General features: G+C 48.2%; 1 protein-coding gene across 1 annotated transcript; it reads right to left on the bottom strand.

The window, feature by feature from the left end:
* Window positions 1–1,666: 1,666 nt before the first annotated feature.
* On the bottom strand, window positions 1,667–26,954 carry LOC134983309 (gastrula zinc finger protein XlCGF26.1-like). Its single transcript, XM_063949022.1, has 3 exons — window positions 26,862–26,954; window positions 19,527–20,121; window positions 1,667–6,814 (listed from the first exon to the last, which is right to left on the bottom strand). Exons 2-3 carry the CDS (start codon window positions 19,972–19,974, stop codon window positions 5,331–5,333), a joined length of 1,932 nt encoding a protein of 643 aa, XP_063805092.1. The 5' UTR covers window positions 19,975–20,121; window positions 26,862–26,954; the 3' UTR covers window positions 1,667–5,330.
* Window positions 26,955–27,014: the final 60 nt, after the last annotated feature.

Below are 27,014 nucleotides of genomic sequence, written 5' to 3'. Positions count from 1 at the left end.
TTTTACCATTTCCACGGAGTGAGTATGGTACGCCATCTAGAACCTCCTGATTCACTTCATTCAACACATTTTTTGGAGTCACATCAATCTCTATTGTGGACGTATTACACCATGATGTGTTTTTGTTCTGTTTTATGTTTCCTTTGAGCGTTGATGATCTTACCCAAGATTGAAATATAGCACAAAGAAGGAACATCTTCATCTCACCTACAGTGCCTCCGTCTTACAAGAGGGAAGTATTATTCATTCAGAGCGATTGTGACTTATCTGTATCCACTACTTTTGTGTATTTCACTGCGGTATTATGACCTCATGAAATTCACTTTGAAGCAAGAGCCAAGGATAAGGTCATGGTGTAATCTGGATCCGGATTCTCCCACTCTTGTGGAAGAGGAGGCATCGGAGAGTCTGGATCTGGTAAGTACACACACATTTGTATTGTACCCACACATTTTTACATGGACATTTTTGTTTTATATTGCAGGATATTACACAGGAGCTGGAAGTGGAGCCTTCCATGAGCGAGGCAACTGAAGTGGATGACCCAACCCCAGAGCCACAACCCCCGAAACAGCGGAGTTCGTCCAGAAACCCACTTCTGCCCCAGCCCAGCTCACAAGTTTTTTACTCACACTGAGGAGGTTCTTAATAGGCCCCCGGACTTGGAGCAATCATTTGGCAATTACATCGCAGCGGAGATGCGACTGATGAATGAGGATCAAAAGATCTTCAAGCGTCTGGTTCTTGATGCTACCTCATACATAAATGAATAATCTCTTGATGAGGTGTGTCAGATAACACCTGCCAGGTGCTGTCTCCTTATGTGGCGGGAAGCCCTCAACAGATGAGCTGTTTTCCGCTGGGACCCATACAGCCCACCCCCTCCCATTCCAGCGCGTCATCCAGTGGTATGTACTTAGACATGCTGAGTACACAGTCCTCTGTACTGGACGATCCTCATTTTTTACATTTATAATTCTTTTTTTTTTTCAAACTGTTTTTTTTTTAGTTGTTTGAAAAATTGTTGTTGCCCTTACCCTAGTCTCTTGCTCCAAGTGTCCTGTATTGAGGTCATTAGTACCACAGCGTTGGTTTCTTGACCTCAGTGTCCCGGACTTCTGATCATTGTGATCTATGCACTTATTATGTTCCTTCTAAAAGCACTGTTCAGAAATCTGCACTTTATCTTCTCTCCCCAATGTATGGTGGCAGCGCTGATATTCTGTGGGATACGCCTGATTCCTCTACTGGTTACTGTTGGCATAGTCCTTGCTAAAAAGGCTCTTGTTCTCCTGATAGAGTCAATGAATGAAGACCAGAATTGGTGGTCTTCTTCTATTTTTTATATATAAAGTTTTGGGTATTTTAAAATTGCGTTGTGTTTTTCTTGTTCAATTAATGGCTGTTAAAGCAATTGTCATTTTGTGTAACATATTTTTGTAAAAATCAGAGGGTCAGCGAGACGTTATGGAGCCAATGTATCATTTACTATTTGCAGCTAATTCCCCCAAAACAACCGGACCTCCCAAATGTAAGTAGAAGGGACTGCAGCAGGTATCTCCCATACCTTCATAGATGGACATTTCCCGGCGAGAGTCAGGTAAGTTGTTTTTTTTTTTTTAACACAACAACCCTAATTCACCTACAAGTAAAAAAAAAACAGAACTTTTGAATAGACATAAATTTATTTGAATACAACAAATGATAAAACTATTTAAATAGGCAGAGAGACCCCCCCGTAACATAGCCAAAATTGCACCAGAAATCTTTTGCTTTTAAACGACTTTATTTCATATCTTTAATACACATATTTTATCTATATTTTTAACTTAAAAAATACTTTACTCTGCACAACAGCCTATGGGGGTCATTCAGACCCAGCCGCAATAGTGGCCCGCAGCAGTTTACCCGGTGGTGGCAAAATGCACACGCGCAGTGGCCACGCAGACACACACATTGCAGTCACATCCCTGAGGGCTGAACGTGGGCAGGCCGGGAAAATTTTCCGGGGGGATGGGGGGCTGCGTGATGTCACATCTGCGTTCATCTTTGATTGACCCCCTATATTCTTCCAAAGTGCACCTCATATCTGTTACGATCCCTGGTGCTCAGAACACGGAAGATGTTATGAAGTGAGTCCGGAGCACCAGGACGTAATGCTGGAATTGGTGATATAGAACAGGAATAGCCCCTGGCACCCTACCTCCGTTGTTTTACCCGTGCTGTCAATTCACTCTTGCAGGACTATGGTTTCTTGGGCCCATGGCAGCCGCGTTTGAAGGGCGGATTAGGTCTGCCCAACTCCGATGCCCCCTCAGGTCTTAAAGAGAGACAAAGCGTGAACTGAGACAGGGTAATAAAAAGGGGACCTCTAACTGAAACAACTAAAGCCAGGGGCTACTGACTAGCCTAAAACTAAATGTATGCGCGGCTTGCCGCCAAAGGAAAAGAACAACCAAAAAGATACCACTGTCCACTCCCCCACACGGCACCGCCGAGTTCCGGGGAAGACAGTGGAAGCGGAAACCTCCGCAAATACACTAGTACAAAATAATGCAATACTAAAGCGGGCTAGGCCGCAACACGCGGCAAAGCCGCCACTCACGAAACCGGGCGAGAACCCCAAACGACAGCCACAGGTTCACGAGGACCAGAAGGATTCCCGAAACCGGCTAAAGAACTCCTGGATACAAGGACACAGGAAGCAGGATGGACCGGACACAGCAGACCAGGAACAGACGTTCACCAGACATAAACAGCATGCAGGAAGCTATCACCGGCGTTTGTGTGAGGCACTGAGGAGGCATATAACAGGGAACCCTCCAATAGGAATACAGAGCCTAATTAACAAATGTCGTGCAGCTGACTTGCTGCACGAGCAGGGGAAAAACAGGTGTGAATGCTTCATTAATGCAACGGGGAACGCGGTCCGCCTGTGGCGTCCCCGTTGCTATGGACCCGGCGGCACTGAACGCATGGCGTCCTAGCGTTGCCAGGGAGCCGGCGGCTATCGCGCACCCGGCGTTGCTAGGCGCCGTGCGGAGACGGACAGGGAGAGAGGCGCGGTGGCTGTGACCGCTGCTCTGTCAGAGAGCGGGCGAGCACCGCCGCGCCTAACAATATCTAATCTTTTCCAAGTTAATTCAAATGATATGACATCGGTAGCACCAGGATTATTACACAGAACACACATAAAGGCTGACTCAGTAAAATAACAATAACACATACAAGGGAATAATTAGAAATAAGGAAGCAGAATCATCATTAAGTCTAATTATCAACTGATTCTGTGCGGAACACATACACCTCTTTACTGCCTCCAGCAGCCCCTGGTACTGCACTGCGGCCATCCACCCTGTCTCCTTTTACTACTGCCTCCCCACCCACTACTGCCACCGTCCTGTCTTCCCCCACTACTGCCACCTGCCCTATCTCCCCACTGACACCTCAGCGCTGCTTGGGGACAATATTACCCACTTAGACACTGCCTCCAGCAGCCCCCGCTACTGCACTACTGCCACCTACCCTGTCTCCCCGACATCTAAGCACTGCTTGGGGATCTATGGTACTGCTAACAGTCCTTCATCAACAGATGGAAGAAAGCAGGGCAGTACAGAGGCAGAAGCTGCTTCTGGTACCATGGTCATGCAAGGCTGGGAGTCAGTAAGATTTAATAGCGGGACTAATTCAGTAAGGATTGCAAATTCTGCTAATTAGCAGTCCTTTTCCTAGCATGCTAAGGGCCGCCCATCGCAGGGCAAAGCCACCCAGAATGCTGACCGCCGCCTCCCCCCCTTGATGAAACAGAAATTGTGATTGCGATTTCTGCTTCATCGTAGAAGTTAGTGAAGCCTCCTGCTGCCGCAGCTTAGCTGCTACCGCAGGAGGCCCGCCACATTCTTCTCAATCACGGCGGCAGCATGTGATGTCACATAGCCACCGTGATGATGCCCGCTTGTCCACCTCTGCCCTCCATTCACGCCACACCGCCTCCTCCCTGGAAATGGAGCATTGCCCGCTCACCCCAGGTGACTGCCTCTGCCTGACAGGCAATCGCATTTTCTGCAGAAAATGCGGCGCATGCGCAGGATTGGCACTGCGCATGCATCCGCAACTTTTTCTGAATAATTCCATTTGGATCACACTGCGATCCAACCTGAATTAGGCCCAGAGTCACTATCTTACAGGCAGCCGGTGAAGGGAGCAGAGAATGGGTGTTATGTGGCAGGAACGGGCTGGTTAGGTAACAGACTGGCTGCTGCATTCTGTAGAAGCGGTGCAATTCTATTGCTGGGAGACCCAGGTAGAGGGCATTGCAGTAGTATAAATGGGAGGATACAAGTGCATGTATGACATAGTAACATAGTATCCGAGGTTGAAAAAAAGACAATTGTCCATCGAGTTCAACCTATTTGTGCTGTCCTATGCATGATGATTTGACTAAAATTTCTGACTGATGCTGCTGTCAGCCATTGCATTTTATCCCTATTTATAGTAACTATAATGCATGACTATGCACCATACCCCTGGATATCCTTATCCAATAGGAATTTACCTAACCCATTCTTAAAGGTGTTGACAGATTCCGCCATTACAACTCCCTCGGGCAGGGAATTCCAAACACGTATTGTCCTTACCGTGAAAAAGCCTTTACACCGTATTGTGCGGAATCTCCTCTCCTCTAACCTGAGCGAGTGTCCACGAGTCCTCTGTGTTGATCTAACCAAAAACAGGTCCCGTGCAAGCTCTGTGTATTGTCCCCTTATATATTTGTAGATGTTGATCATATCCCCTCTTAGTCTCCGCTTTTCCAATGTAAACATGCCTAGTCTTTCAAGCCTTTCCTCATCATGTAGATCTTCTGAGGGAAATAAGTGCTGGAATCTGGCTATGTTCCTCAGATGAGGATCAGATTGTGGCAGATACCTGATGTCTAAGTTACACTCCGCCATCCAGGACACCTAGATTCCGCACGGGATCAGCATTTTGTAACTCTGAACGCCCAAGCATGTCTAGGTTGGTTTGCAAAGCTGAGCTGTAGCCCTGCCCTTTGTTGGTGAACTCCTATCATAATGACATGTTTCACCAGGACTGAGTCACAGCCAACTTGCATCACCCACACCTGGAGCTCAGCTAGACAACCATTTAGGATTGGTACTGGGTTCTCGGTACACGGAGTAAAAGACAGGTCATCTGTATAGCAGTGGCAGATGAGGGCATGACATCTGATTATTTCACCCTGCGGTAGCATGTATATTGCAAAAAGCATAGGAGATAGGATAAGAACCTTGAAGAACAACGCCTGGCAATGATAAGTATACTCCAGAAGATTAAAATGGCTTCTCACCTGTGTGACTTCTCTGATGTGTAACAAGTTGTGATTTCTGTGTAAAACATTTCCCACACTCAGTGCATGGAAATGGATTCTCACATGTGTGACTTTGCTGATGTCTAACAAGATGTGATTTCTGTGTAAAACATTTCCCACACTCGGTACAAGAAAATAGCTTCTCACCTGTGTGACTTCTGTGATGTCTAACAAGAGATGATTTGAGTGCAAAACATTTCCCACACTCAGAACATGGAAATGGCTTCTCACCTGTGTGACTTCTCTGATGTATAACAAGGCGGCATTTCCGTGTAAAACATTTCCCACACTCAGAGCAAGAAATTGGATTCTCCACTGTGTGACTTCTGTTATGACTAACAAGATCTGATTTGTGTGCAAAACATTTCCCACATTCAGAACATGGAAATGGCTTCTCACCTGTGTGACTTCTCTGATGTCTAACAAGATTTGATTTCTGTGCAAACCCTTTCCCACACTCAGGACATTGAAATGGCCTCTCACCTGTGTGACTTCGCTGATGTGTAACAAGTTGTGATTTCCGTGTAAAACATTTCCCACACTCAGAGCAAGAAATTGGATTCTCCACTGTGTGACTTCTGTTATGACTAACAAGATCTGATTTGTGTGCAAACCATTTCCCACACTCAGAACATGGAAATGGCTTCTCACCTGTGTGACTTCTCTGATGTATAACAAGTTGTGCTTTCCGAGTATAACATTTTGCGCACTCAGAGCAAGAAAATGGCTTCTCACCTGTGTGACTTCTCTGATGTTTAACAAGATCTGATTTCCGTGCAAACCATTTCCCACACTCAGAACATGGAAATAGCCTCTCACCTGTGTGACTTATCTGATGTTTAACAACATCTGATTTCTGTGCAAACCATTTCCAACACTCAGGACATGGAAATGGCCTCTCACTTGTGTGACTTCTCTGATGTCTAGCACGTTGTGATTTCTGTGCAAAATATTTCCCACACTTAGAACATGGAAATGGTGATGTACTTGTGTGACTTCTCTTATGTGCATCAAGAGTCGTTTTGTATGTAAAACATTTCCCACACTTAGAACATGGAAATGGCTTCTCACCTGTGTGCCTTCTCTGATGTGTAACAAGAGCTGATTTGTATGTAAAACATTTCCCACACTCAGAACATAGAAATGGCCTCTCACCTGCCTTACCTGTCTGTGGGTTAATAGGCTTTGTGTTCTTTGTAAAACATTTGGCATCTATAGAACAGCGAAACTCTGTATCTACTCTCAGAGCTGTAACAGATGCACCAATATCAGAGTGATCAGGAGAACATTTCCCAGGATCAGAGGGATCAGCTGATAGAGTTGGATGTATAATTGGGGTAATGGGGTTATCTCCTGGAGTATCCTGTATACTGTCATTATCTTTTATGTCACAATCCGGGGATAACATTAGATGTCTTTCTGAGATATTCCTGCTTGTGTGTCCATCTGCTGGAAATAAAATACATTATGGATATGTGACATTTTCTGTAACAATATTAATCTTGTAAACAATAGGAGAAGATGACTTTCTGGGACACTTAATTGTAAGTGTGTGTGTATAATAAAACATAACTTTTAATGAAGGCTGTATAATATTGTGTCTCAGACTATCATTGTGTCCACCCTCCTGAGAACACTCACAATAACAAATGTAATATTATAATAAGACTTAGATATATCTCTCTCATGTACTGGTAACTAACCATGAAGTATAAATGGAGATGTAGTCACTCGCCAAGTCCTATGTCAGCACCAATGTAAAACAAAGGATGGGGAACAGATCGTATGAATTGGAGATTCTAGATGAACAATAACATCAGTCATATGAGCTGATAGATCAGAGAAATGTCTCCTAACGTTACTCCTGGAAGCATTGGTAAGGTAGCATTCCTTTATGTGTGTGCTCATACGCTGGTAAGCCTGCACATGTGTTACTCACCCTTATATAAGGTATATTGCTACAGCAGAGTAGGTGTGGAACAAGGTATTTTACATGCAATACACCATATGATACCCTGTAATCATCATCTGCTAGGTTATAATCCACTGTTACACCCCCATCATCAGTGTCTTACCTCTATGTTCTCAATAGTAATAAGGATGATGTGTGTACAGTAAGTATGATACAGAGAATTACATATCAGAATCTATACAGCTGCCGCCATACTTCTGCTTCTCATACATGTGCTACTGGCAGCAGTGAACATCTGAGTGAGAGTGCAGGGAAGACAGCAGAGACTGATGAGAAAGAGATTGGATCTGCCTTTGCAGGGATGTACCACACCTGTCACCCCTGTTAGTATATAAAATAATAAATAAGAGGGCCTGAGTCCATCCAGACGTGCTTTCTGGAGCTTTCATTACTACGTGGCTTCTTATCTACCCTACCTGATAGCTCTCAGCCACCACTGGGACCAAGACCCAATCTATTAAATACCCCACTTCTCCTGCCTTAAAGCCGCTCACTCCGCTCAGTCCGGGCACCGTTCACTGCTGCAGCCTAGTGACGCAGCTGAAGCCATGGGCTGTATTCTGGGGCTAAGTGTGCCCAGTCTTTCCTGCACGCTCCGGATACCTGACTTGGAGGCGCTTTTTCCTAAGATGGAAGTACTTGCTCTTCCGCTACTGCTGGGGACAGAACGCACAGTCACCGGAGCCCGGCAGTGATATTGGAAAGTGAGGTGATGATCAAGCACTCTTGCTCCGTTGCCCTTTCTCCGAATTCCACTTGCCGATCTGCTAAGGTATCTGTTTCGTCCCCATTTGGGACGTTGGACGTCTGGCCCTGCTAGGTATGAAACATGGCTGCCGCTAGTAGAGAGGGTGGCGCTTGTGGGTCTCACCGGTTCTGTACGAACGTCCACTGGTAGGCCGCCCTCTTCAACGCCAACGCCCTTAGCACTCTACCTTCGCCCGGCGGGACTCCTCCAAGCTCACGAGTGCTGCCCTCATGACGCTTCTGGACACATTGAAAGGGATATCCAAACCCTTTCTCCTGATACACAATCTCCAGATCGTCCTTGGACATTCCGCTGAAGTCCGCCATCTTGTGCATTCTCCCGCACTGCAGTTACTCCTCTCCTGAGTAACCCGGCTTCTCTAATCAGGTGACCAAAACGCCACCTAGGATTAACCCACCGCTATGCCAGCAATTTCTGTGACCAGACAGTTCTGTACAAATGCACTCGCCCTGCCTCGCGTCCCGCCCCAGTCACAGAATGGATGTTTAGGTCACATGAGATCTGGCCAATTAGGGGATTCCCACTTACTGTCAGTAACCGCCTACTACTGACTCCACCCACTGCGCAGTGGGCGGGTACTGCACTGGCACCTCCAGACTCCTTATTGCCATGGAGTCTGGAACCATGGTACTGCTCTGTCTGCGTCGACACGCTGTCTAACCATTAGTCGCTGGACTAGGCCTCTGCACAGTAGCTGGCGGGAGGCGGAGCTTGGAGACGCTGAGTGCACCCTGGACAGCTGGAAAACGGAACTATGTTTGGTATAGCTCTGCAGGTGACAATATGAAGCGGTCATCTTGAGGAAGATGTTTATTCACGCAAACAGTCTTAAAAAAAAGACTCTTGCGTATTGCTAGGGGCAACATCAATACAGCACGATGTTTACAGCAGAGTGAAAATGGTATAATACCACTGGAGGCTCACAGGGCTCCTCTTTTTATCTTACTCCAATACACATATCACAGGGGGTACCCACCGTGCTGTTCTGAACCAATCATTGTTTACCCATGTGATGTGCATGCCTTGGCCACATGCACAGCTACATTGTCCTCTACGGACGGTGGGGAGTAGTCACTCTCCTTTGACCGTCCCATCCTGGAGGGTTGGTATCCACCCTGGTGACGCTCAGTCTAGGCTGGGGGAAGTTTTCCCATCTAAACTACTTCCAGGAATTTGCCCGGGTACCCAGCTTACCATCTCTAGCCTAAACTTGGGCTCCAGAGATGGGCAGCCTAGATCCCCGATCAGGGTTTCCTGCCCACCGAAGGTGATCCCTATGGAGCTCCAGAAAACCACTCGTTTTGTTTTAAAGCAGAGCTGTTCCTCTCTCTCCCCATGATACTTCCATGTGGGAGGCTAGAGAGGAAGGCATTCCATTTTGGGGGAAAAGTACTGGGGGAATCGAGCCTGCACAGTAATGGATTCCCCCCTCCTGGGACACACAACCAAGTAAGTGCATTTCACTTTAAACACAATTCAAATACACATTGTTGCTTAAATATAACCTCACCATACTATATCTATCTATACATACATACACACACACACACACACACACACACATATACACACATACACACACAGTGTTCGCAAATACGCACTATAGCGCGTATTTTACCCAGATCAGAGGACGGGGACTCACTTTTCAAAAACGTGTGGGTCCCTGAGGACGCGCTCCGCTGCAGACAATTCCTGGCTCTCAATTGACTGCGCTTCCTGCCTGTAAAGAGGAGGTGGAGCCTTACCACTACCAGTCCCCTGACAGTGCCTCCCCCTACTGATCACATGCAGCCGCAGCTTCACACGGGGGCCGGGCATAGAGTGAAGATGGCTCTGTGGCTGCTTTACGCTGTGCTGCAGTTGTGAGGTGAGCGCCCGTAACAGCGTAAGTAGCCTAGGAGCGGGTGGCTGAACTTGGGTGGTGGCTTTCCTTGCATGCCTTGTGTGTCTTCTGGGAGTGTCATGGGCTTGTAGACCGACCTCAGTGGTTGTTTCAGGCATCCACTACAGTAAGTTTCCCTGATATTCCCAGTGCCATTCACAACTAGACCAAGCTAAGGATCTATGAGAATATAACATGAATCTAATGTGCAGGCACTGCTGCTACCTGTGGTACACCCGCTACTTCTGGAATCATCCTGTCAAGCTGCCACAATGGAATGATAGCCTTCCTTATTCAAAATCCCTTTTACCTTGTACAAATCTCCCACTTTACCAGCACCAAAGCCGCTCCAGACCATCACATTACCTCCACCATGCTTGACAGATGGCATCAGGAACTCTTCCAGCATCTTTTCACTTGTTCTGAGTCTCACAAATGTTCTTCTGTGTAATCCAAACACCTCAAACTTCGATTCATCTATCCATAACACTTTTTCCAAGCTTCCTCTGTCCAATGTCTGTGTTCTTTTGCCCATATTAATCTTTTCCTTTTATTGGCCAGTCCTTTTATTGCCCATATGAATCTTTTCCTTTTATTGGCGTTTTCTTTGCCACTCTGCCTAGAAGGCCAGCATCCCGGAGTCACCTCTTCACTGTAGACGTTGACACTGGCGTTTTGTGGGTACCATTTAATGAAGCTGCCAGTTGTGGACCTGTGAGGCATCTATTTATCAAACTAGAGACTCTAATGTACTTGTCTTCTTGCTCAGTTGTGCACCGGGGCCTCCCACTTCTCTTTCTGCTCTGGTTAGAGCCTGTTTGTGCTGTTCTCTGAAGGGAGTAGTACACACCGTTGTAGGAAATGTTCAGTTTCTCAGCAAGTTCTCGCATGGAATAGCCTTCATTTCTAAGAACAAGAAAAGACTGTCGAGTTTCACGTGAAAGTTCTCTTTTTTTTGCCACTTTCAGAGTATAATCGAAAACACAAATGTGATGCTCCAGACACTCAACTAACTCAAAGACAGCCCAGTTTTATAGCTTCTCTAACGAGCAAACCCGTTTTCAGCTGTGCTAACATAACTGCACAAGGGTTTTCTAATCATCCATTAGTCTTCTACCGTGATTAGCAAACACAATGTACCATTAGAACACTGAAGTGATGGTTCCTGGAAATGGGCCTCTATACACCTATGTAGATATTCCATTAAAAACCAGACGTTTGCAGCTAGTTCAGTCATTTACCACATCAACAATGTATAGAGTGTATTTCTGATTAAATTTAATGTTATCTTCATTGAAAAAAACAGTGCTTTTCCTTAAAAATAAATAAATGTCTAAGTGACCCCAAACTTTTGAACGGTAGTGTATGATCTGGTGCATCTGAAGATGTGAACCGGACCACTAGCTCAGGAGATCCAATTGAAATGTTCTGGCATGGAACCTTCAGTACTGGATCGCCTCGTATGAGGCTAACATCTTTCCCAACAATCTTATGCAAAGATGGATGGAGATCCGATTCGTCGTAGAACCGCTCGGACCGCATCCTGGAGCGTCCTTGCCTTGTCCTCTGGGAGGAACACTTTCTGAGCCACTGTATCCAGAAACATTCCCAGGAACAGGAGCCACTGAGTAGGCTCCTGTTCCTGGGAATGTTCCTCAGAAGTAGGGACTTCTGTAAATTGAGGATCCACCTATGATGTGACAGAAGCTGAATAGTGCAGCCTATATTGAGCAATAGGATCTCTCTGGATCTCGCCTTTATCAAGAGCTCGTCTAGGTAAGGGACAATATTGATCCCCTGGACTCGGACCTGGAACATCATCTCCGCCATCACCTTTGTGAAGACCCTTGGAGCTGTGGCCAGGCTGAAGGGTAGCACCTGGAACTAGTAGTGATCATTCAAGCAGGGCAAACCGTAGGTAAGCCTGGTGAGGCAGCCATATCGACATATGGAAATAAGCATCCTTTATATCAAACAAAACCCATGAACTCCTGTTCTTCCAGACCCGCAATCATTGCTCACAAGGATTCCATTATGCACTTGAAAACCTTTAGTCAAGGATTTTAGATTCAAAATGGGTTTTACCGAACCGTCCGGTTTTGGTACCACAAACAGGTTGGAGTAGTAACCCTTTCCCTGTTGTTGTAGTGGCACTGGAACAATGACTTGGGACTGGACCTACTTTAGTTGCGGCGGTGGGGAGCTGCTTTCAGTGGGTCCTTAAGCGCGTGTGCGGCTTCCGGAGGTTGGGGGGCCGGGTGTTGTGGCGGGTAGTTGCTGCAGCAGAGCCCTCTGGCGGTGACTCTGTCTCAGGAAGTCGAGGCCGGAGCTGGGTTAGCTAAGGTGCTGCAGCTGAGAATGTCCCCAGTGCTGGGGGTGGCCATGTTGGAGACCTGAGATCTGCCAATGAAATCCACACTCTGTATCCAGCCAATCCAGTGTAGTCTTCCCTTATAAAGGGGGGCTGGCTCAGGGAGAGAGTGCCAGTGCTCCAAGTTACATTCCTGTGAAAGTTGCTCCAGCTCTGTGCTCCCAGGCTGCTCCTGGTTCCCCGGTTCCGGTTGCTATCATCTGTCCATGACCTATCACTGCTGCAGTCCTGTTGCTTAACCCGTCGCCACTCATGGAGGCGCTCACGGGACCACCGGTCGTTAAGGGGCTTCGGCTGCTAAACCGTGGTTCCTGTGAGCGTCTCGCAAGCTCAAGCCACAGTCTTCACTTCTTCCAGATCGGAGTTCTTCAGCCTCAGTTTCCAAGCCCAAGCCACAGTCTTCATTTCTTCAAAGTCAGAGTTTCTCAGCCTCGTCTACCAGTCACAAGCCAGTCTTTCAGTTCTTCAAAAACCCAGTCTCCTTCAGCCTTCTCTACCAACCACAAACCACAGTCTTTCAGTTCCGCAATACCGGTGATCTTCAGCGCCATTCCTCACCTCGTTTAATCACAGACTTCAGTTCATTATTCCGTGTCTTTCAATTCCTCAAGTATCAGTGTACAGTTGTTTCTTCATTAAAAACACAGTTATCCTTCTACAGAGTTCTCATTCTTTTTATGCCCTCAAGCCAACTCTAACACCCACTAGGCATCCACCTCATGAGGAAGAACTTCATTCAACCTCCTCGTCTACTTCCTACACAGTCAGCTGTCCTCCCAGCCCAAGCTCGATTGTCGGAACCCCAATCTCCGCCGAGCATGACAATGCAGTTGAGATCCCCTATGGGTTGGGGGGGCACCATCATGCTGAGGCCCTAGTGGAAGCTGAACTGGTGCTTTGTTACCGAGAACCTGTGGCGGCTGGTCTTGTCTCTGGTGCCTCTCGCCACGTTTGAGGTGCCTCCGGCTCTTGATCTGAACCTGGCAGTCCATAAGGACTGGGTAGACCTCCGTGGGTAAGAACGCCTAGCCAGCGGGGCCCCAGAGGGGAGAAAAGTGGATTTACCCGCAGTAACCTTTGAAATCCATGTATCTAACTCATCCCCAAATAGCCACTCCCCTGAGAAAATAGGATTTTAATACCTACTGGTAAATCCTTTTCTCTTAGTCCGTAGAGGATGCTGCGGACACTTCAAGAACCATGGGGTATAGACGGGATCCGCAGGAGACATGGGCACTTTAAGACTTTAAAAGGGGTGTGAACTGGCTCCTCCCACTATGCCCCTCCTCCAGACTCCAGTTATAGGAACTGTGCCCAGGGAGACGGACATTTCGAGGAAAAGGGATTTATTTCGATTTAAACTAAGGTGAGATACATACCAGCTCACACCTCAAGCATGCCGTACAACATGGCATTTAACCCAATGCATGCAACGGCATGAACAACATCAGCAACAGGCTGACTATAAACGCAACACAACACGTGTGTAACCATAACCAATAACTGCAGATACAGTACGCACTGGGACGGCGCCCAGCATCCTCTACGGACTAAGAGAAAAGGATTTACCGGTAGGTATTAAAATCCTATTTTCTCCTACGTCCTAGAGGATGCTGGTGACACTTCAAGAACCATGGGGTTTATACCAAAGCTCAAGAACGGGCGGGAGAGTGCGGATGACTCTGCAGCACCGATTTACCAAACTAGAGGTCCTTCTTAGCCAGGGTATCAAACTTGTAAAACTTTGCAAAAGTGTTTGAACCCGACCAAGTAGCTGCTCGGCAAAGCTGTAATGCCGAGACCCCCCTGGTATCCGCCCAGGATGAGCCCACCTTTCTGGTAGAATGGGCCTTCACCGATTTCGGTAACGGCAATCCAGCCATAGAATGAGCTTGCTGAATCGTATTACAGATCCAGCGTGCAATAATCTGCTTGGAAGCAGGAGCCCCAATCTTGTTGGGATCATACAGGACAAACAGAGCCTCCGTTTTCCTAATCTGAGCCGTTCTGGCTACATACATTTTCAAAGCTCTGACCACATCTAGAGACTTCGAATCCGCTAAGGCGTCGGTAGCCACTGGCATCACAATAGGTTGGTTCATGTGAAACGATGACACCACTTTCGGCAGAAATTGCCGACGAGTTCTCAACTCCGCTCTATCTTCATGGAAGATCAAATAGGGGCTCTTGTGAGACAAAGCCGCTAATTCAGACACCCGCCTTGCAGAGGCCAAGGCCAACAGCATGATCACTTTCCAAGTGACGATCCCATGGTGCCACCGGGGGTACAAAGGGAGGTTGGATGTGCAGCACGCCTTTTACGAAAGTGTGAACTTCCGGAAGGGAGGCCAATTCTTTTTGAAATAAAATTGACAAGGCCGAAATTTGTACTTTAATTGAGCCTAATTTTAAGCCTGCATCCACACCTGCTTGCAGAAAATTGAGAAAACGGCCCAGCTGAAATTCTTCAGTAGGAGCCTTCTTGGATTCACACCAAGACACATATTTTCTCCAAATACGATGATAATGTTTCGCCGTTACTTCATTTCTAGCCTGAAGAAGTGTGGGAATGACTCCACTGGGAATACCCTTTCGGGCTAGGATCCGGCATTCAACCTCCAAGCCATCAAACGAAGCCGCGGTAAGTCTTGGTACACGCACGACCCCTGCTGTAACAGATCCTCTCGTAGAGGAAGAGGCCAGGGATCTCCTACGAGCAATTCCTGAAGATCTGGATACCAGGCCCTCCTTGGCCAGTCTGGAACAATGAGGATTGCATGAACCCTTGTTATTCTTATGATCTTTATCACTTTTGGAATGAGTGGAATCGGAGGGAACACATATACCGACTGAAACACCCACGGTGTCACTAGGGCGTCCACCGCTATTGCTTGAGGGTCCCTCGACCTGGAACAATATCTCTGAAGTTTCTTGCGAGACGCCATCATGTCTATTTGAGGAATTCCCCAACGACTTTTCACTTCTGCAAAGACCTCTTGATGAAGACCCCACTCTCCTGGATGGAGATCGTGTCTGCTGAGGAAGTCTGCTTCCCAGTTGTCCACACCTAGAATGAAGACTGCCGATAGAGTGCTTACATGCCTTTCCGCCCAGCTGAAAACTTTTGTGGCCTCTGCCATTGCTGCTCTGCTCTTCCTTCCGCCCTGGCGGTTTATGTATGCCACTGCTGTTATGTTGTCCGACTGAATCAGGACGGGCAAATCGCGAAGATGTTCCGCTGGTAGGAGGCCGTTGTAAATGGCCCTTAATTCCAAAATGTTTATGTGTAGACAAGTTTCCTGGCTTGACCATTTTCCGTGGAAATTTTCCCCCTGTGTGACTGCCTTGGAGACTCGCATCCGTGGTCACCAGGATCCAGTCCTGGATCCCGAACCTGCGTCCCTCTAGGAGGTGAGAGCTGTGCAGCCACCACAGGAGTGAGATTCTGGTCTTGGAAGACAGGATTATCTGTCGGTGTATGTGCAGATGGGACCTGGACCACTTGTCCAACAGGTCCCACTGAAACACTCTGGCATGGAATATGCCAACTGAATGGCCTCGTAGGCCGCCACCATCTTCCCCAGCAACCGAGTGCATTGATGAATCGACACTCTTGCTGGTTTCAGAATCTGTTTGACTAGGTTCTGAATTTCTAGAGCCTTTTCCACTGGAAGAAAAACTCTCTGCAATTCCGTGTCCAGAATCATACCCAAGAACGACAGACCTGTCGTCGGAACCAACTGCGATTTTGGCAAGTTTAGGAGCCAACCATGTCATTGGAGAGCATAATGTTCTGCAGTAATTGTTCCTTGGACCTGTACGGTACCTCAAAGCCGTCACTGAAGTCTTCTAATCTTCTACTCACCCGTCTTCTGACTTCTGGCTCTGCAAGGGGGGTGACGGTGGGCTCTGGGAACGAGCATCTAGGCGTACCTAGCGATCAGACCCTCAGGAGCTAATGGTGTCCTGTAGCCAAGAAGCAGAGCCTTGAAACTCACAGAAGTAGGTCTGCTTCTCTCCACAAACAGGTTGGAGTAGTAACCCTTTCCCTGTTGTTGTAGTGGCACTGGAACAATGACTTGGGACTGGACCAACTTTAGGATGGCCTGTTGCAGCGTAACTCATGTATCCTCCAAAACTGGTAAGCTTGATTTAAAAAATCGTTGGGGAGGAGCGCTGCTGAACTCCAGCTTGTAGCCCTGAGAAATGAGGCCCTGTACCCAGGTATCCTGGCAGGAGCTTTCCCAGATGCGGCTGAAGTGACGCAGTCAAGCTCCCACCTTGAGATCCCATCAGGGTGGGGGGGCACCATCATGCTGAGGCCCTAGTGGAAGCTGAACTGGTGCTCTGTTTCAGAGAACCTGCGGCGGCTGGTTTTCTTGTCTTGCCTCTAGTGCCTCTCGCCGCGTTTGAGGTGCCTCTGGCTCTTGATCTGTATCTGGCAGTCCGGAAGGACTGGGTAGACGGCCCTAGGTAGGAACGCCTAGCTGGTGAGGCCCCAGAGGGGAGAAATGTGGATTTCCCCGCAGTAACTTTTGAAATTCACGTATCCAACTCAACCCCGAATAGCCACTCCCCTGAGAAAGGAAGAATCCACACTGCGCTTGGAATCTGCGTCCGTTATCGACTGACACGGCCACAAAGCTCTGCGTCCCGACACTGCCATGGCAGTACTCCTAGCCTTAATAGAGAGTCACACAGAACGCGTGCCACCCAGCCTGCCTGTAAAATAATAAACTTAAAATAAAATAAAAAACAGAAAAACTCCTAGGAGCTCCCCTAGCTGTGACCGGCTCCTGCGGGGACATTTTCTAAACTGAGTCTGGTAGGAGGGGCATAGAGGGAGGAGCCAGCCTACACTATTAAATTCTTAAAGTGCCCTTGGCTCCCAGTGGACCCGTCTACACCCCATGGTACTAAATGGAACCCCAGTATCCTCTAGGACGTAAGAGAAATAGACTTTAGTGTAGTCTCTATTTTCCTATAATGCAGAGGAGCCAGGGACTGGTAATAGCACTTTTTTTGATAGGCGAGAGACTGATACGTCTACTGCCGGGGGCTCTCCCAGTGTTTCCTGCCTTCTGGAGTAAATGAGAAAGTGTGCAGAAACCGTTTTGTCACCTGGTATTTTTTATCAGGATTTTTCCAGGTTAACTTAAACATGTCATCTAGTTCCTTAGAATCAGGGAAAGTGACACTAATTTCTTTTTCTGTGCTAAGAGAAATGACTGCTGTACTGCAGCGTCTTCCAAAGGGACTTTTACCACATCCCTGATAGCAAGTATCAGGGGCTCAATACCCTGTGCAGAAGGTGAATCCTCTGTAATAGGATCCCATTCCTCCCCCTCCTCCTGTACCTCGTCCTCAGATTTTGAGAGTAAATCAGGCAGCCCAGGCTTATGTGGACCTGAACTAGGGAGAAGGGGCTGTTTATCATCTGCCCTTGCAGCTAGGTCTGCTACAGCCTCCTGCAGTTGTTGTGTCTTTTGATTATTAGCAGTGAGCTGGGATGACATGTCTGCCATCATGGTTTTTATGGCACTGAGCCAGGATGGCTCCTGACATTCCCCCCCCCCCCCCCCCCCAGTCTCCTCACTAACTTGGGATGATTGGCTGCATTGTTCACGAGAGGGAACCAGCCGTAGAGGGAGAGAATCTGGTGTGACATACACTGCATAATTGGTGTTTTACCATGTTTACAGTAGAGAAACACTCACACACAGACACACATAGATAAGTATATTGAATAGGAAGCCTGCCCAGACTGGTATGTGAGAAGGAGACACAGAGAGAGGAACAGCACACTCAAAGCCTGTCAGACCCAGTGAGACTGCATGCCGTTTATCACAGTATAACACAGGAGTTCTTGTCCTTTTTAGGACACTATAGTGTGTATAATAGCGGCTCTCCCCTTATTTGCATCCCTGTACCAGTTTCCTGTGTATACTGAGTGTCTGGAGGAGCCGTGTGTCCTTGCTGCTGCAGCTGTAAGCAGAGGAAAGCGCCAAAACGCCACTGGTCCCGCTCTGAGGAAGCTCCGCCCCCCTGTAATGGCGTTGGAGCTCTACAGATATTTATACTGGCAATGTCTCCTAACAGAGACGTAACGTGAATGCCTGTTTCCACCACCGCTGGCCAGTGTACACAGGGGGGCTATAGCGGATCCCTCCGTAGAGCGTCCGTATGCCGCCCCTGTATTCGCGCCGCACCAAGAACTGGGGGACCCCCTTGTAGGTCCCCTGGTTTGTACTCACCACTCTTCTCACCTCCCGGCATTGTTAGGGGTGTGCGGCGTGCTGTGATTGCGTTTGGTAAGGCGCAATGCCCCGCGGTACCAACAACCTCTCAGGACGGTGGTCCTGCAGCAGGGAAGCGGCTCTGATGCCAGAAGAGACCGGTAACCATCCCCCCTAACTCAGCAGGAGTATAATAGGGGCTCCTGATGTATGAGATACACCAGGGAGTGTAGGGAGGAGACTGGTCAGATTTCTGGGCTTGTAACACACAGTGACATGATGTGAGGGGGAGAGCAGGAGTATAATAGGGGCTGATGGCTGCTGATGTATGAGATACACCAGAGAGTGTGGGGAGGAGACTGGTCAGATCTCTGGTCTAGTAACACACAGTGACATGATGTGAGGGGGAAAGCAGGAGTATAATAGGGGCTGATGGCTCCTGATGTATGAGATACACCAGAGAATGTGAGGAAGAGACTGGTCAGATCTCTGGGCTGGTAACACACAGTGACATGATGTGAGGGGGAGAGCAGGAGTATAATAGGGTCTGATGGCTCCTGATGTATGAGATACACCAGAGAGTGTGGGGTGGAGACTGGTCAGATCTCTGGGCTGGTAACACACAGTGACATGATGTGAGGGGGGAGCAGGAGTATAATAGGGGGTGATGGCTCCTGATGTATGAGATACACCAGAGAGTGTGGGGAGGAGACTGGTCAGATCTCTGGGCTGGTAACACACAGTGACATGATGTGAGGGGGAGAGCAGGAGTATAATAGGGGCTGATGCCTCCTGACTCCCCCACTGAGAAAATACATATTCCTCATTAGTTTGTACTGACAGAGGAGGGTGTAGGATAAGAGATTGCTGTAGTGACTGAGGAAGGAGAATATGTGACTCTTTTCTGTAATAAGTGTTTATTACTCACCTGTGCTGATATCTGTAGGGATCTCCTCCTCCTCCTTACACTGCTGATCACCCCTCACATACGTCTCTTCTTCTTCCTCTGTATCTTCTGCCTTTATATCAGTCACATACATCTCTTCTTCTCCCTCTATATCTTCTGCCTTTATATCAGTCACATACGTCTCTTCTTCTCCCTCTATATCTTCTGCCTTTATATCAGTCACATACGTCTCTTCTTCTCCCTCTGTATCTTCTGCCTTTATATCAGTCACATACGTCTCTTCTTCTCCCTCTATATATTCTGCCTTTATATCAGTCACATACGTCTCTTCTTCTCCCTCTATATCTTCTGCCTTCATATCAGCCACATACGTCTCTTCTTCTTCCTCTGTATCTTCTGCCTTTATATCAGTCACATACGTCTCTTCTTCTCCCTCTATATCTTCTGCCTTTATATCAGTCACATACATCTCTTCTTCTCCCTCTATATCTTCTGCCTTTATATCAGTCACATATGTCTCTTCTTCTCCCTCTATATCTTCTACCTTTATATCAGTCACATATGTCTCTTCTTCTCCCTCTATATCTTCTGTTTTATTATCAGACAGACGTTCTACCTAAAAAAGCAAAAAACCGAGATTTTACTGTTAAATCTTTCTGCGAGGTACACTGGGTTCCACAGGGAATAACATTCGGGCGTAGAGTAGGATCTTGATCCAAGCCACCAACAGGCTAAAAGCTTTGACTGTTCCCAGAATGCATAGCGACGCCTCCTCTATAACTCCGCCTCCGTGCACAGGAGTTCAGTTTTTGTTAACCAGTCCAATGCAGTAGCAGGTAAAAGAGACGACAATCATTAGTAGCCACATACACCACGTTCTCACGACAGGAGAAGGTGTCAGCGGCTAATGCCATATCAACCAAAAGAAGCTAAGGGCGTCAGGGTGGGCGCCCTGTGGAACCCAGTGTACCTCGCAGAAAGAGATTTAACAACTGTAAGTTCTTACCATAAATCTTGTTTTCTGCTGTGGGGTACACTGGGTTCCACAGGGAACAACATTGGGGATGTCCTAAAGCAGTTCCTCATGGGAGGGGATGCACTGTAGCGGGCACAAGAACCCGACGTCCAAAGGAAGCATCCTGGGAGGCGGAAGTATCGAAGGCATAGAACCTTATGAATGTGTTCACCGAGGACCAAGTAGCCACCTAGCACAATTGTTCAAGGGTCGCACCACGGCGGGCCGCCCAAGAAGGTCCAACAGACCGAGTAGAATGGGCCTTGATAGTCGCAGGAGCTGGACGACCAGCCTGTACATAAGCATGTGCAATCACCATTCTAATTCATCTGGCCAAGGTTTGCTTGTGAGCAGGACAGCCACATTTGTGAAACCAAACAGTACAAAGAGAGAATCGGACTTCCGAATGGAGGCTGTCCTCTTCACATAGATACGTACCACATCCAAAGACCGCTCTTTGGAAGACAACTCAGGAGAGGCAAAGGCCGGAACCACAATCTCCTGATTAAGGTGGAATGAAGAAACCACCTTAGGTAGGTACCCGGGACGTGTTCTATGAACCACCCGTTAACGGTGAAAAATCAGATATGGGGACCTACAAGACAAGGCACCCAAATCCGACACCCGTCTAGCAGAGGCAATAGCCAGCAAAAACAATACCTTAAGAGAAAGCCACTTAAGGTCTGTAAATTCAAGAGGCTCAAACGGAGACCCTTGTAACGCCTCAAGAACCACCAACAAGTCCCAATGAGCCACAGGCGGGACGTAAGGAGGTTGAATCTGCAACACACCCTGAGTGAATGTATGAATATCAGGTAGAGTCGCAATTTTCCTCTGCAACCAAACCCGACAAGGCAGAAATATGAACCTTGATGGAGGCCAGACGAAGGCCCAAGTCCAGGCCCTGTTGTAGAAAGGCCCTGTTGTAGAAAGGCCGTATTAAATTTGTAAGCATTATGATTGTTAGTGGTGCACCAAGCAAAGTAAGAATTCCAGACCCTATGATAAACCAGAGAAGAAACCGGTTTCCAGGCCTTCAACATGGTTTGAATGATCGCCTCAGAAAATCCTTTAGCCCTCAGAATGGAAGCTTCAAGAGCCACGCCGTCAAAGCTAACTGGGCCAAATCCTGATATACACAGGGGCCCTGAACGAGGAGATCTGGGCGCTGCAGAAGTAGAAGGGGACGCTCTATCAATAGACCCTGAAGGTCTGAGAACCAATGCCGTCTGGGCCACACTGGAGCGATCAGAAGTAGGATTCCTCCTTCTTGCTTGAACTTCCTTATTACTCTGGGCAGGAGTGACAACGGAGGGAACACGTATGGCAGCTGAAAGTTCCATGGAACTGCCAATGCGTCCACGAACGCTGCTTGAGGATCCCTTGTCCCGAAGACCGGAAAATTGTGATTGTGTCAAGACGCCATCAGGTCCACATCTGGGAGGCCCTATTTGTCCACGAGGAGTTGAAATACTTCTGGATGGAGGCTCCACTCTCCGGCGTGTACGTCTTGACGACTGAGGAAGTCCGCTTCCCAGTTTAGGACCCCCTGAATGAACACTGCCAATATAGCTGGCAGATGGCGTTCCGCCCACTGAAGAATTATTGATACTTCCCTCATTGTCATGCGGCTTCGAGTGCCACCTTGACAATTTATGTACGCCACCATGGTGGCGTTGTCCGACTGTACTTGAACAGGTCTGTTCTGTATCAGCTGCTGGGCCAAGTTCAGTGCATTGAACACCGCCTGCAGTTCCAGAATGTTTATCGGGAGGAGAGACTCCTCCTTGGTTCACCGACCCTGAAGGAACTGATGCTCCAAAACCACGCCCCAACCTCTCAGACTGGCATCCATCGTCAGAAGGACCCAGTCAGTTGGAGATCCAGAAGGGACGACCCCTGCTCAATCGTTGGTCCTGCAGCCACCAGCTTAGTGACAGGGGTGTGGTATTGAAAGTCGACAGTAACTAGGTCGACAATGTCTAGGTCGACCACTATTGGTCGACAGTAACTAGGTCGACAGGGTCAAAATGTCGACAGGGTCAAAAGGTCGACATGTTCTAGGTCGACAGGTCAAAAGGTCGACATGAGTTTTTAATGTTATTTTGGTGTCATTTTCTTCGTAGAGTGACCGGGAACCCCAATTAGTGCACCGCGTCCCCTCGCATGGCTCGCTTCGCTCGCCATGCTTCGGGCATGGTGCCTTTGCTCCGCTACCGCTTCGCTCGGCACAGATTACCGTTCCAATCGTAGTCCACGTGGATCATTAAGTATGAAAAGGTTCAAAAAAAGAAAAAAAATTGTAAAAAAACTCACGTCGACCTTTAGACATGTCGACCTAGAACATGTCGACCTTTTGACCCTGTCGACCTTTTGACCCTGTCGACCTAGTTACTGTCGACCAATAGTGGTCGACCTAGACATTGTCGACCTAGTTACTGTCGACTTTCAATCCGGATCCCAGTGACAGACGGACCTCCGGAGACAAGGAGATCAAATGAGACCTGATCTGGTGAGGGAGGCCATCCCACTTGGCAAGTACCAATTTCTGCAGAGGGCGGAAATGGAATTGAGCGTACTCCACCATGTCGAATGCAGACACCATGAGACCTAGCACTTGCATCGCCGAATGTATCGACACTTGCGGATGAGATAGAAAACATTGAATCCTGTCCTGAGGCTTCAGTTCATTCTCCTGAGACAAGAACAACCGCTGGTTTTGAGTGTCCATCAACGCCCCCAGGTGCACCATGCTCTGAGCAGGGACCAGGGAAGATTTCTTCCAGTTGATGAGGCACCCATGGACTTGCAGAAACTGGAGCGTCATATCTATGTGGCGTAGGAGAATTTCTGGAGAATTCGCCAGGATCAACAAGTTGTACAGATACGGTAGGATCCTGACCCCTTGACGGCAGAGTACAGCCGTCATTACCGCCATGACCTTGGTGAAGACTCGCGGGGCCGTGGTCAAACCAAAAGGTAACGCCCGAAATTGGTAATGAAGGTTGCCAACAGCAAACCTCAGGTACTACTGATGCGACATTGCTATACGAATATGCAGGTAAACATCCTGTATGTCCAGGGAGACCATATAATCCCCGGGCTCCAAGGCCAGAACAATAGAGCGGAGAGTTTCCATACGAAACTTGGAGAATCTCACATATTTTTTCAAGGACTTGATGTTGAGAATGGGCCAAGAGGACCCATTCGGTTTCGGGACTAGGAACAGCAGTGAATAGTACCCCTTGCCTCTCTGAACCAGAGGCACCTGTCCAGGAGGGACTGTACCACCGAAAGAAGAGTTTTTGCCTTCACCTGATCCGAAGGGACGTCTGTCAGGCAAAATAGATGAGGGGGACGACTTTTGAAGGATACGGCGTAACCTTGAGTGACGACTTCCTGTATCAAGGCATCGGAAGTGGTCTTCAACCATTCCTGGGTAAACCCTAGAAGTCTGCCCCCCACTCTGGGATCCCCCAAAGGGAGGCCCGCCCCGTCATGCAGCAGGCTGACGGGCAGCCCAAGCCCATTAAGGTTTGGGCTTAGTGGGTTTGGAAGTGCGAGCCTGTTTCGGGTACGCCTGACCTTTTGCTTTCCCTGAAGGACGAAAGGAAGTACTCTTAGCCTTCGGTACCAAAGGAGCAGTACTAGGTAGACACGCTGTTTTAGCAGACGCTAAGTCAGCCACTGTCTTGTTGAGGTCTTCTCCAAAAAGAATGTCTCCCTTAAAAGTAAGCACATCCAGGGCTTTCTTACAATCCAGATTCACAGACCAGGATCATAAGCAAAGAATTCGGCGAGCCAAAATGGACATAGTAGAAGCCTTGGCCGCCAGAATAACGGCATCAGAAGCCGCCCTCTTAATGTAATGAGAAGCTGTGACAATATACGATACACATTGTCTAGCAATATCAGAAAAGTTGGAAGGCAGCTCCGCACCCACCTCCTGAGCCCACGCTTTAATAGCCTCTCCAGCCCATGTCGCTGCAAGAGTGGGCCGATACACAGCTCCTGCTAGGGTGTAAATCGCCTTTAAACAACCCTCCACACGCTTATCCATCGGTTCTTTCAGAGACGTTACAGTAGTTACAGGCAGAGCTGAGGATACCACCAGCAGCACCACCTGCGAATCCACCAGCGGGGGTGTTTCCCAATTCTTACTTAGCTCCGCAGCGAGGAGATAGCGAGCCAGCATCTTCTTGTGAGGCGTGAATTTCTTTCCTGGATTTTCCCAGGATTCCTGACGTATGTCAACTAAATGGTCAGAATGAGGTAAAACTTGTTTAATGACTTTCTGACGTTTAAATCTGTCCGGTTTCTTAGAGGCAGCGTCAGGCTCTGGGTTATCAGTAATTTGAAGAATGAGCCCGATAGCCTCCAACAAGTCAGGAACATCCACCTGTGAGACAGATTCCCCATCAGAAGTATCTGGATCAGCGTCTGTGCGGTCAGTATAGACGCCATCCTCATCAGACGAGGTGTCTGGGACGTGGGTGGATTGTGTAGAAGTAATGGGCCGCTTTGAGGACCCCTTGGTCTTAGGCAGGCGAGGATTAGATTTCTGTTTAGTCAGTGATTGGTTCAATTGCTATAACTGAGTGGACAGGTGATCTGCCCATGGCGGATTAACCACAGGGACCATAAGCGGTTGTACCGGCACAGGAGGTCCCATAGGGGGCGCAAGTCTAGTTACCAGCGTACTTAATAACATGGAAAAAGTAGCCCAAGGTGGGTCATTTTGAAACCCCGTTGCTACGGTCCCACTGGGGGGTGGGGAACCCCCAGAACCTGAACCCTCTGCTGCTATGTTTTCCTCTAACGTATCTGCAGCGTCACCACCACGCACTGTGGGATCAGCCCCAGCACCATTGCCCTCTGTAGCTGACATATCTGAAAGCTCAATGCAAGGCAACACAGTACAATATCAGCAGCACAATACCTGACAAGAACCCCCTGTGCAGTGTATCAGCACAACCAGGGGATTCAAGAGGTATATGGTAAATAAAAATCACACAGAAAAATACACAATAAGCATATCCTGTGAACTGCATATATTAAACAATAACCCTGACGCACTTAGCCCCCTCAGGGCACAGAATATATGGATAGCAGTAGGAGTGAGATACACAGAGTAGAGATCACACAGCAGCTATATGCACACACAGAGTCACATTGTACAATGCAGAAATTATAACATGCAATAAAACTGCACTGGACTAGCAATACAAAGCAACACTAAATAGATATAACAATGCGCAGTAAAGACTGGATGTATATCACAGGGTACTTGTACTATATAACAACAACTAAATGCACTCTTTCTTAACTAAGGGTGTCTACACATTGTGAGACCCGGGCTATGCCCGATTCTCACTATGCGACAGGGGACGGGTCGGCACATAGTCAGTATCGCACATAATGAGTGTGCCTGCAATACTGGCTATGTACGATTTTGGCTAAGTGTCAATTTTGACTATCTCTTCTATACTAGCCTGCACAGTCTATCCTTTCTTTTGATGCCGACCGGGGGAGGGGCTACAGGTCAAAGCCTTATCCCCCTGCTGGACTTCACCACCGGGTACTGCGGGCCATGTAGCAAACGGTTTTTAGTTAAACCGACCTGTGCCCTTGCCCTGGTGGTCTAGTGAGGTCCCTGTACTACCACAGTGTCCACGCCAGCACACGCGGCCCGCCTCCCACGCCGGATCGCGGTTTCCAGTGGGTCCTGCCTGGGGGGCCCTCTTACCTTCTCCTTGAGTGCGGCCATGCGATCCTGGAGAGCTGCAGCGGGGTGTGTGACTGACTGGAGGAAACCGGAGCCTCCGCTGCAGGTACCCGGCAACCAGGGCGCGGGAGTGTACAGCGCCGCTGGGGGAGGTGATGGAGCGGCAGCAGGAGATGTCTGAGTGACATCTAACACTCAGTGTCTCTGCTGCAGCCGTTGAAGTCTTCATTTTTCACTTGAAAAAGCTCTTCTGAGGGAGGGAGCCCGCCTGTTGTATGCCTGCACTGCATGGCACCAACTACAAAACTGAGCTCCTGTGCACAGAGGCGGGGTTATAGAGGAGGCGGCGCTATGCACTCTGGGAACAGTCACAACTTTTAGCCTGTTGGTGCCTCGGATCAAGATCCTACTCTACACCCCGATGTTACTCCCTGTGGAACCCAGTGTACCCTGCAGCAGAAAAAAAACCCACAACACTATAATGACATTTGCATACATTCAGATTAGACTGAGGTGAAACAGTATAATATCAGTGTATAAGACACACACAGCTCCTCTACACATCATATAGTGACAGTCACTTTGGTATATTGGGGAGACCCTAAATCCCACCTACCTGATCCTCCTGTGGGATCCTGTGATTCTCCTCTGTACAATCCTGGGAATACAGAGGACGGGGACATCTCTCTGGGGTATCTCTGTTACTGGGCCCATCTGTAGGAGACACACAGTGACTGAGTACAGTGTATATATGTGATTATCAGATGAT

The sequence above is a fragment of the Pseudophryne corroboree genome, assembly GCF_028390025.1.
Source record: "Pseudophryne corroboree isolate aPseCor3 chromosome 3 unlocalized genomic scaffold, aPseCor3.hap2 SUPER_3_unloc_12, whole genome shotgun sequence".
In the NCBI taxonomy this organism is placed as follows: Eukaryota; Metazoa; Chordata; class Amphibia; order Anura; family Myobatrachidae; genus Pseudophryne; species Pseudophryne corroboree.
Note: the sequence above shows the minus strand (reverse complement) of the source record. Positions and strands in the feature narration are given on the sequence as shown.

Bases quoted from the DNA above. Each gene is read 5' to 3' on its own strand.
- LOC134983309 (XM_063949022.1), bottom strand. From the start codon at position 19,974: ATGTATGTGACTGATATAAAGGCAGAAGATATAGAGGGAGAAGAAGAG. The intron at 6,815-19,526 runs GTGAGTAATAAA...TATTTCCAGCAG, and splicing joins CCCTACAGATATCAGCACAG to ATGGACACACAAGCAGGAAT.